Source organism: Scyliorhinus torazame, chromosome 14 (assembly GCF_047496885.1).
Source record: "Scyliorhinus torazame isolate Kashiwa2021f chromosome 14, sScyTor2.1, whole genome shotgun sequence".
Lineage (NCBI taxonomy): Eukaryota > Metazoa > Chordata > Chondrichthyes > Carcharhiniformes > Scyliorhinidae > Scyliorhinus > Scyliorhinus torazame.
This window is the reverse complement of record NC_092720.1, coordinates 166276030-166287769: the sequence shown is the minus strand read 5'-3', so window position 1 is coordinate 166287769 and position 11740 is coordinate 166276030. Positions and strand designations below refer to the sequence as shown.

The 11740-nt window shown below is 44.0% G+C and overlaps 1 protein-coding gene across 2 annotated transcripts; it reads right to left on the bottom strand.

Annotated features, from left to right (window-relative positions):
* Positions 1-705: 705 nt before the first annotated feature.
* Positions 706-11351, bottom strand: LOC140390172 (uncharacterized). Of its 2 annotated transcripts, XM_072475118.1 has the most exons (3): positions 11332-11351; positions 9837-9927; positions 706-2347 (listed from the first exon to the last, which is right to left on the bottom strand). In XM_072475118.1, exon 3 carries the CDS (start codon positions 1943-1945, stop codon positions 1154-1156), a length of 792 nt encoding a protein of 263 aa, XP_072331219.1. In that variant the 5' UTR covers positions 1946-2347; positions 9837-9927; positions 11332-11351; the 3' UTR covers positions 706-1153. The 2 variants fall into 2 exon arrangements, with proteins under 2 accessions (XP_072331219.1, XP_072331218.1); XM_072475117.1 differs by lacking the exons at positions 9837-9927; positions 11332-11351 and adding an exon at positions 3393-3518.
* Positions 11352-11740: the final 389 nt, after the last annotated feature.

Genomic DNA, 11740 nt, shown 5'->3' with positions numbered 1-11740 from the left:
CATTACTCCAGGACCATCCTGAAAAGATAATCCACAACTTATCCTCCCCAAAACCAACTGTGTCCTTGTGGAAGTTCTGTTCCAGCTATACAGAGCTCTGTTTAGACTCTATCTGATGGGGACAGGTTGTACAGATTTGAGCTTGTTCCTCGAATGTAGAAAATGAATGGGTAATTTAATTGAAGTGTTTGAATGATTAAACAAATTGATAGAGTAGTTTGAGAGAAACTATTCCTCTAGTGGGGGAGTCCAGAACAAAGGAACATAGCATTAACATTAGAGCTCGAGGGCAGCACACGTTACAGTCAGAACAAAGGAACATAGCATTAACATTAGAGCTCGAGGGCAGCACACGTTACAGTGGTTAGCACTGCCGCCTACGGCGCTGATGACCCGGGTTCGAATCCCGGCCATGAGTCACTGTCCGTGTAGAATTTGCACATCCCCCCCCCCCCCCGGTGTCTGTGTGGGTTTCACCCCCACAATCCAAAGATGTGTAGGTCAGGTGGATTGAACACGCTAAATTGCCCTTTAATTGGAAAAAAAATAATTTGGTACTCTAAATTTATTGGGAAAAAAAATTAAAAAACTTAGAGCTCGGCTGTTCAGGGGTGATGTCGGCAAACACTTCTTCACAAAAAGGGGACTGGAACTCTCCCCACAAAAATCTGTTGAGGCTGGGGGGTCAACTGAAAATGTCAAAACTGAGATTGATAGGTTTATTGTTACTCAAGGGGATTAAGGGTTACAGAGCCAAGGCAGGTAGACAAGAGTTAAGATTCAGATCAGCCATGATCTAATTGAATGGTGTAACAGGCTCAAGGGATAATTCCAGTTCCTACATTTCAGAAATTCCTCTCGATTTCTCTCTCCACTGTCGTCTCCAACAACAATTGGTCAGTGTCATCCTCTTCAACCTCCAGCTGAGTTTACCGACCCATTACCCTCCCCATCACAAAGATCACCTACCTCCCCCTCTGTAAACATCGTCCATTTCCAACACCTCCACCCACCCCTGCATTAGTCCATCTGCTGTTGAAATCCTTGTCCACGCTGACTTGAGTGAAGTCTTTGTCAGACACCTCACACTGAAACTTTGTTTCCTCCGTGTGGATGGGTCAGTGTTTCATGAGCGTTGCGGACTGTGTGAGCCTTAGTCACTCAACTCACTTGCCTTCCCCGCTGTGTGAATACGACGGTGATCCAACATGCCCCACAATTGTTCAAAATCTTTCTTGCACACGTCACAGGTGAATGTTTTCTTCTCCCCTGTGTGAATGCGCCGGTGCTTCACCAGGCCTGTTAACTGAGCAAAGTCCTTATTACACACCTCACACTTGAATGGCTTCTCACCAGTGTGAAGATGTTCGTGTTCACGGAGTTTCGATTGCCGGGAGAATGATTTCTTGCACACTTTACACTTGAACGGTTTCTCCCCAGTGTGAATACGTTGGTGGACACGGAGGGTCGATGATTGGGAGAATGATTTATTACACAATTCACAGGTGAATGGTTTCTCCCCAGTGTGACTGCGTCGATGTTGTGCCAGTGCCGATGAACGTGTGAAGGCTCGGTCACACAACTCACACTTGAAGGGATTCTCCCCTGTGTGAATGCTCTGGTGTATCAGGAACTCCGTAGATGTTGAGAAAGCTTTATCACAAAATGCACACTTGAAGGGTTTCTGCCCCGTGTGGATTGTCTGATGGACCTGGAGGTTTGATAACTGTGTGAAAGCTTTCTCACACACGTCACAGCGGAATGGCTTCTCCCCTGTGTGAATGCGTTTATGAATGTGGAGATGTGATGACTGCGAGAATGATTTGCTGCAAACCTCACATGTAAATGGTTTCTCTCCAGTGTGAGTGCGTTGGTGATTACGAAAATGGAATAAGCACGAAAAGGATTTGTCACACAACTCACACTTCAACGGTTTCTCTTCCATATGGCTGTCCCTGTGGTTGCAGCTGGTACAACTACTGAGTCTATGGAGCCGTACTTACACCGCCCTCAGTCTTGACCAGACTTCCACCTGCAGGAATGAGTCAGTGGTTCATGAGGCTCGATGAGTGATTGAAGCTGTCACCACACGTGGAGCCCACTCACATTTTTTCCCAGGCTTACCCTGACCGATCACCCACAGCTTGTTTTGAATCTGGCGATTTGTCAAAGCTCCCTTGACCCAGCCAATTTCCAGATGATGGTTTCACTGCCCAACCTTCTCTGTGTTGAGCAATGCTGTGAAGGGACTGGATGCCTTCCCACAGTTGCTCTTTGGGTGAAGGGCAGGATCTATGTGCGGTGTCTATCCTCTCTGTATTCTCTGGTGTCCAACGCTGCAATCCTTCTGTAAAACAGGAAAAGGAAACATGATTTCCTCCAACACCCTCTTCTCCTTTGCTGAAGGGACTGACTCCTCAGTTAGAGACTGTGCCACAGTGAGCGTCAGTCTGCTATTCACCTGTACAGGAGATCAGAGGCAAGTCCTTTCTTTTTCCTCACTTGTCTGTCATACACCCTCTGTTTCCAGCAGTGATATTGGATCGCGACCAGGAATATATATAACTCCTTCTTTTCTCTGCCAAGTTCCCCCAGTCGCCATTTACCTGGCATTGTGAAGGCAATGGAGAGTGGTGGAATGGAAAATGGGCCATCAATTCACCATGAGCGCGTGCTGTGCTCGCCAAGACCAGTTTTACCGTTAAGAAAATGTGTTTAATATAAATATTTCAGGAGAAATGTTAATTCAATGGAGATTTTGGAATTTCTCCCCTTGATTTCCAAAACCATCTTAAGATGGAGCAGCATAGTAGCACAGTGGGTAGCATCGTTGCTTCACAGCACCAGGAACCCGGGTTCGATTCCCAGATTGGGTCACCGCCTGTGCAGAGTCTGCACATTCTCCCCGTGGTCTGCATGGGTTTCCTCCGGGTGCTCCGGTTTCCTCCCACAAGTCCCAAAAGACATGCTTGTAGGTGAATTGGGCATTCTAAATTCTCCCTCAGTGAACCTGAACAGGAGTCGTTGTGAGGCGGCAAGGGGATTTTCACAGTACCTTCATTGCAGTGTTAATGTAAGTGACACTAATGTGTGAGACTAATAAAAATTATTATTAAATTTCCTGACACAGGTTAGGAATTTCCTGTGCTGGAAGCTGAATACATTTTTTTTAGTGTAGCTGATTGAAGGGTTTTCGTTTATCCTGGGAAATTAGATACACTGCACTCACTCAGACTGCACATCCCAAATTCAGCTCTGACACAGCACTGGGCTATCAAATCGAAGGCCAGGCTTCTGGGAAAGGCCGAGGCCTTCAGTTAAAATCTTTAAAGAAACATTAAAAGACATTTCAATAAATGTGTCTCTGCCCCTCCCAGATAATTACACCTCACCTTCTCATATTCAGCAATGACCCATCAACAAAACTCAGCCTGTAAATCAGAAGGGAAATGCTTCCAATAAACACTCAATATCCAACACACAGCTCCAATCGAATTCAGCTCTGTGATTGATGGCTCTTGCAGCCAATCAGAGACAAAGAGACCAATAGCCCTGCCCACAACGTACATGTTAGTCATTCTGCTGAGCCAATAATAGAGTAGTCGGGCTCATTTCGTGCTCCGCCTAGTTCCGCGCAGCCTCCTTCCAAACAGACTCTCACCCAATCGGAATTACATTACCCATGCTACTTGTGGTCGCGGGGCCTGCGCAGTGAGAGTGGCAATATGGAATCAAGGGAGCCTGATGGGAGTTGTAGTTCCTCCGCGGTGAGGGAAGCCGAGAGCGGCTGAATCGAATTGAAAAGCAGATTTTGACTCTTCGTTGGAAGCAGAACGACGGCAGTGGTAAGATTCACCATTGCACCAGATTACAATTTAAGAGGGAAAAAGTGCCACAAGTCACAGCAGTGCCACTGACTGGACAACACAGAAGAGTTAGAGGAGGAGATAATGTGGTCGGGCATGTCAAAGGCTGCAGAGAGGTTGCTTCTCTCTCCACAGACCTGAGCATTTCCAGCATTTTCTGAATCGCTGTCACAATTTCCAGCATTCACAGTTTTTGCGGCATTGGATTCCAAGAGCTGGCTGTGTGCTTCAGGGAAGTGGAGACTATGGGCTTGAAAGTAACAACAGTCATGACTTCATGTGGACAAATTATTTCAATTGAAGAGGTTAGGGTGGACCAACGATATATTTACAAGTTGTGCAAGGGCAGAACGACAGATTCATCAATCATTAAAAGCTCAAAGGACATTTTAGAGAAAAAAAATCAAACAATAACACTGATCCATTTTTGGAGGAAGAATTGAAAAACAAAAAAGTGATGTTGAACTTGTCCAGAACCTTGTTTAGACCACACTGAGAGCTGTGCACAGTTCAAATCAACATATTGAAACAAAACAAAACTTGAAGATGCAAAAAACATTGATAAAGATGATATTGAAAATTGAGAGACTGTAACTATCAGGACACTCCTTTTAAAAAAAAAAAAAAAAGCCTGAGGGAACATCATACTAATATTTAAAATGATGAATTCTAAAATTAAGAATTTGGGAGCAACTGGGAGCGAAGATGTTCACACTTGCGGGGGCAGTCCAAAATTAGAGTCCAAAACTGCACACAATATTCCAGGTATGGCCTCACCAAGGCCCTGTGTCATTGCAGCAAGACTGCCTGCTTCTGTATTCGAATCATCTTGCAATGAAGGGCAGTGTACCATTTGCCATCTTTACCTAAATGCTCAGTGACTGGTGTACAAGGACACCCAGGTCTTGTTGCATTTTCCTCTCCTAATTTATGGCCATTCAGACAATTGTCTGCTTTCTTGTTTTTGCTCCCACTCAACTTGTCCAAGATGGTGGTGAGTTGTCGAGAACCGCTGCAATTCTTGTGAGACTTTGTCAAAAGCCTTCTGAAGGGCCAAATAAATTAGATTTACTGTCAGGGCTGGTTTAGCACAGTGGGCTAAATAGCTGGCTTGTAAAGCTGACCAAGGCCAGCAGTGTGGGTTCAATTCCCATACCAGACTCCCCGAACAGGCACTGGAATGTGGCGACTAGGGGCTTTTCCCAGTAACTTCATTTGAAGCCTATTTGTGACAAGCGATTTTTCACTTCATTCATCAATTTTACTAGTTACGTCCTCAAAAAATTCCAGTTGATTTGTCAAGCTTGACTTCCCCTTCATAAATCCATGCTGACTCTGTCCAATTCTGCCACTGTTTTTGAAGTGCTTTGCGACAAAATCTTTGATAATGGATTCTAAAATTTTCCCACTACTGACATTAGGCTTACTGGTCTATAATTCTGTTTTCTCTCTCCCTCCCTTTTTAAATAGTGGAGTTACATTAGCTCCCCTGTGGATCTTCCTCATTTGATCTGCTGTCATACACATCCGAGGCCACACATCCCACATTGATGTTGTCAGTTTGACAGCCTTCAAGAATGAAGAATGCTATTTCCACACTAGAAATTCTCTGTCAAAAGTTTACCAGGGGAACTGAGACAGCAGCTGTAATAAGTGAGGTTTTATTCAGATGGGACAATGACAAGTTTAAATCCCCACCTGATCTGCTGCTCAAAGTCGCCTCCGTTTCACTGATCAGTTTTCCGAGCTTCAGGAAACTTATGTTACTCCAAAATATTTGAAGAGACGTTTGGGCAGCACGGCAGCACATGTGGCTAGCACTGTGGCTTCACAGCGCCAGGGTCGCAGGTTCTATTCCCGGCTTGGGTCACTGTCTGTGCAGAGTCTGCACGTTCTCACCGTGTGTCCGTGGATTTCCTCCGGGTGCTCCGGTTTCCTCCCACAGTCCAAAGACGTGCAGGTTAGGTAGATTGGCAATTCTATATTTCCCTTAATGGTGGAAATGTGGTAGCCAATTAGTGCACAGCAAGATCCCACATGCAGCCATGTGATAATTACCAGATAATAATGTTTTTAGTGGTCAACTCTAATGTTGGTCAGGACACCAGGAATAACTCCCCTGTTATTCTTCAAAGAAGTGCCATGGGATCTTTTACACCCATCTCAGAGTAAAGAGCGGGACCTCATTTTAGATCTCATCTCAAAGACAGTTTTCTCCATCATTTCCCGATGTTGGTCAGGAATAGGGACACTGAACATAGGACATGGTACAAGCTCCATTCACAGGAGAGAGCACTGACTAAAAGCAAATTACTGCAGATGCTGGAATCTGAAACAAAAGAGAAAATGCTGGAAAATCTCAGCAAGTCTGGCAGCATCTGTAAGGAGAGAAAAGAGCTAACGTTTCGAGTCTGATGACTCTTTGTCAAAGCAGTGACTCCCTGCCTCAGCTAATCTGCTGCTGAAACCCTCATCCATACCTTTGTAGACTCCTGACTCAACTATTCCACTGCTCTCCTGGCTGCCTCACACCGTGCACTGTAAACCTACTCTTCCCCCAAAACTCTGCTGTGTTTGACATGACACCAAAATCCATTCACCAATCACCCCTGTGCTCACTGATCGACACTCCTGGTCAAGCAACACCTCAATTTTAAAATTCTCACCTTATTTTAAATCTCTCCAATGCCTTTGCCCTTCCCTATCTCTGGAATCTCCCTCTCAATTTGACTGCAATAACTGGAGACACATTTATTGAAATGTCTTTTAATGTCTTTTAAAAAATTATCTGAAGGCCCCGGCCTTTCCCAAAAGCATTGGCTTGGATTTGATAGTTTTGTCCAGTGCTGTGCCTGAGAGCTGAATTTGGGATGTGCAGTCTGAGTGAGTGCAGTGTATCTAATTTCCCAGGATAAACCAGAACCCTTCAATCAGCTGCATTGAAGAAATATTTTCCTTAGCTTCTAGCACTTCCTGCCCAGTGTGTTTTCTACAAATAAAAATTTGTGAAAGGGGAGAATTTTCAAAACCTCCATTGAATTAACATTTCCCCTGAGTGTTTCCTATATTAAACACATACTCTTAAAGATAAAACTCAAGCTCATAGTGAATTGATAGCTGGTTTTACGCTAGGCCTAACTTTTCCATTGCCCTCATGGTGTCTGGGAAGATGGGGACTGGGTGGAGGAAAGAAAGTAGCCACGTTGTCTGCTCCTTGTCACTATCCAGTGTCCCTGTTGGAAACAGAGGGTGTGTGACAGAGGATTCACACAGGGGAGAAACCCTTCAAGTGTGAATTTTGTGAGATAGCTTTCTGGCAAACCTCTGATCTCCTAAGGCACCAGAGGATGCACACAGGGGAGAAACCCTTCCAGTGTGAGGTGTGTGACCGAGACTTCACAGTCATCAACGCCGATTAAAACATCAACGCAGTCACACTGGGGAGAAACTGTTCAAGTCAGATGTGTGACACATATGTCTCGGAATCATCGCATCTCCGCAGACACCAACGCACCCACACTCAGGATAAGCCAATTCTGGCAAGATGTGTGACAAATCATTCTTGGATTTCCTGTCACTCTGTGCACAGCAACACATTCACACAGGGGGGACCTTTCCCAGATGAGGTATGTGATAAACCATTCTCAGACTCATCGACCCTCCGTGCACACCAACACATTCATGCAGGGAGAAACATTTCACAAATGGGGTGTTTGACAAATCCCACTCTAGGTCCTCAGACCTCCTGTTCCATCAGAGGATGCACGCAGGGGAGTGAGTCTTCAATTGTGAGCTTAGCATGGGGAAAGCAACACTCTAATTGCAAGAAACTGAAACACTTTGGCTGGTATACTTTCTCCATCAATGGGTTTATAATTTCTAGTTCATAGGAAGCAGTACATTTCCTGAAGAAAGACTTGCATTTTTATATCAACTTTCATAAACTTTCATAAGCATTTAAAAACACTCTACAGGAAATAAAGTCCTGAGACCATGAGACAGGAGCAGAATTAAGACAGGAGCAGAATTAGGCCACTCGGCCCATCGAGTCTGCTCCACCATTCAATCATGGCTGATATTTTTCTCATCCCCATTCTCCTGCCTTCTCCCTATAAACCCTGAACCCTTATTAATCAAGAACCTATCTATCTCTGTCTCAAAGACACTCCGTGATTTGGCCTCCACAGTCTTGTGCGGCAAAAAGTTCCACAGATTCACCATCCTCTGGCTGAAGAAATTCCTCTTCATCTCTGTTTTAAAGGATCGACCCTTTAGTCTGAGATTGTGTCCTCTTGGTTCTAGTTTTTTCTCCAAGTGGAAACATCCTCTCCACATCTACTCTATCCAGACCTCGCAGTATCTATAAGTTTCAATAAGATCACCCCTCATCCTTTTAAACTCCAACGAGTATAGACACAGAGTCCTCAACCGTTCCTCATACGACAAGCTCTTCATTCCAGGGATCATTCTTGTGAACCTCCTCTGGACCCTTTCCAAGACCAGCACATCCTTCCTTCGATACGGGCCCAAAACTGCTCACAATACTCCAAATGGGGTCTGACCAGAGCTTTATGCAGCCTCAGAAGTACATCCCTACTCATGTATTCCAGCTCTCTCAACATGAATGTTAACATTGCATTTGCCTTTCTAACTGCCGACTGAACCTGCACATTAATCTTAAGAGAATCATGAACAAGAACTCCCAAGTTCCTTTTGCTTCTGATTTCCTAAGCATTTCCCCATTTAGAAAATAGTCCATGCCTCCATTCCTCCTTCCAAAGTGCATAACCTCACACTTTTCCACATTGTATTTTATCTGCCACTTCATTGCCCACTCTCCTAGCCTGTCCAAATCCTCTGCAGCCCTCCTGCTTCCTCAATACTATCTGTCCTTCTACAGATCTTTGTATAATCTGAAGTGCTGTATTTTTGAAATGTGGTCACTGTTGTAATGTCGGAAACGTGGCTGCCAATTAGTGCACAGAAAGCTCCCACAAACAGCAATGTGATCATGACCAGATAATATGTTTTTGTGATGTTGACTGCTTAATCCATATTGACCAGGACATCAGGGATAATTCCCCTGCTCTTGTACAATGTAGTGTCATGGGATTTTTTACATTCACCTGAGAGGGCAGACAAGGCCTTAGTTTAACTGATCTGAAAGATGGTACCTCTGACCATTTTGTCAGTACTGCACTGGAATGTTAGCCTCAGTGCTCAAGACTCTAGACAAAGAACAATACAGCACAGGAAGAGGCCATTCAGCACTCCAAACCTGTACCGGTCATGAGACCACCCTTGGACAAAACCCACAGCACTTCCTCAGTGCTGTATTCATTTATATCCATGTATTTTTCGAGATGCCTTTTGAACGCCGTTAATATATCTGCTTCCACAACCTCCCCGGCAACGCATTCCAAGCATTCACCACCTGTGTAAAAAAACCTGTGTCGCACATCTCCTCTAAACTTGGCCCCACAGACCTTAAACCTATGCTCCCTGGTGACTGATACCGCCACCCTGGGAAAGAATACCCCTCATAATCTTGTAGACCTCTATCAGGTCACCCCTCAACCTCCGTTGTTCTAATGAAAACAGTCCAAGTCTATTCAGCCTCTCCATGTAGCTAACACCCTTCAGATCATGCAACATCCTGGTAAACCTCCTCTGCACCCTCTCCAAAGCCTCCACATCCTTCTGGTAGTGTGGCGACCAGAATTATGCGCAATATTCCAAGTCCGGCCTTACCGAAGTTCAATACAACTGTAGCATGACTTGCCAATTTATATACTCTGGAGTGAGACTTGAACCCACAACCTTCTGACTCAGAGACGAGAGTGCTAACTAATGACTGACAATAATGTTTAATATTTCTGTTGTATTAGATTCAGTTTCTGAGGGGTTAAGACTATATATTTATGAGGAAATTCAAGTGTAACAAAAACTTTCACAATGTTATCAACTTACATTATGTTGTTCGTGCTGTCCACGTTCGTGAAATTGTTGTGATCATTTTTCTTGGGAAGGCTACTGAAATTCAGTGGATGCATTGACATGTCTGTATGGTGATTAAATATATATGCACCATTACATGTTGACTTCAACAGAATTATTTAATCAGTCAAATCTTGCTGGGTGGACTATCTTGCGATGTTCCCAATTAGACATTTTTTCTCAACCTCCAGCTCAAACATATTTACACCATAACTTGCTGGAAGCGCAAGCCGATAACAGCACAATCGGGCAATAGAGCATCTGGGACCTTAGTGAGCAGTGGGATCAATAGTGTAACTCCAGAATGGGAATGAGGGAATAAGAAAGAAATAGAAGAACAAGCAGACTGAATTAGAGTTAAGTCAGATATAATAAGAGAAATAAAGACAGAAAGAGATACTGGATTATCAGACAGAGAGAGAGAAAAGAAAGTAAGACAAAACGTTGCATGCTGAAATGATACTGAACACTTCACATTGTTCCCATTCTGGGCCAGTGTGGTTGATTTATATTATATTAACAATTATCACTTTGTTATTAAGGTTCCTGTACCCCAATGTGGCGAGTTTGTAAAGCAATTAATGTGCAATTCCAACAAGTTCTTAAAAATAAAGGGTAGATTGAAACAATTACAACCACCAGAGAAAGGGTTCTGAGAAAATTGTTTAAACATGTGGGGCCTGTGTCACATTATTCTGCATTGCGGGCCAGTCTCTGCCCCATTGGCCCTCCTCCTGCCACCAGCTCTAGCCGAGGGGCTCCCTACTACAGGACCTCTGCCCATCCCCCACAAGGCACACCACGTGCAGGTGGATGACCTGGGATTCATTCTAGGGTCTTAAAGGAAGCAGCTGATGAAATAGCAGATGCAATCTGATGGTTCATCAGATTGGAAAATAGTGATTCTGACTCCTCTGTTCAAGAAACAAGGGAGACAGAAAGCAGGATTCTACTGACCGGTTATCTTAACATCTTTCTTTTTTTTAAATTTAGAGTACCCAATTCTTATTTTTTTCCAATTAAGAGGCAATTTAGCATGGCCAATCCACCTACCCTGCACATCTTTTTGGATTGTGTGGGTGAGACCCACAGACAAGGTAGAATGTGCAAACTCCACATGGACAGTGACTTAGGGTTGGGATCGAACCTGGGACCTTGGCGTCATAAGATACTAACCACTGTTCCACTGTGCCACCCATCTTACCATCTCCCATTGGAAATTTCTAGAATCTATTATTAAGGAGGCCATGGCAGGGCACTTAAAAGAGCTCAATGCGGCCAGGCAGAGTCAACATGGTTTTGTGGAAGGGACGTCATGTTTGATTAATTTACTGGAGTTCTTTGAAGAAGAACAAACAATATGAATGGAGGGGAACCTGTGGATGTGTTCTACTTTGATTTCCAGAAGACATTTAACAAAGTTTCAGGGCCAGGGCTTAGAAACTCCAAAGTTTGTTATGAAGCTCACCTGACCTATAACTTTTATGTTGAATTTGGCTTGGATGAGCACAAGAGCCTTCACTTAAGGTGTGATTCATCAGACTTCCAGTACGTTCATACTTGTGACAATAAAAGGTTATTATCATTATTAACATATATAAAACATTTAACAAGAATTTCTTATCAGCTACAAACATGAAAAAACACAAAAGCTACAGTAATCGATGTATATAACTCTTAATGAACGCCCCTTAGCTGTTCCAATTCAACACAAAATCCAATAAAACCAAAACCTCTTTCAAGGGCGAGGCCCAGCACACTGTAATCTAACTTGAATGGGACTGGTCCTTTCCCAGATTCTGATCCACTTTCCAACCAGCAGATTAAAAATCCTTGCGGAAAGCAACTCCAGCTTTAAGGTTCCCAAGGCAGTTTGC

Excerpts from the sequence above, each read along its gene's own strand:
- LOC140390172 (XM_072475118.1), bottom strand. The coding sequence starts at position 1,945 with ATGGAAGAGAAACCGTTGAAGTGTGAGTTGTGTGACAAATCCTTTTCG.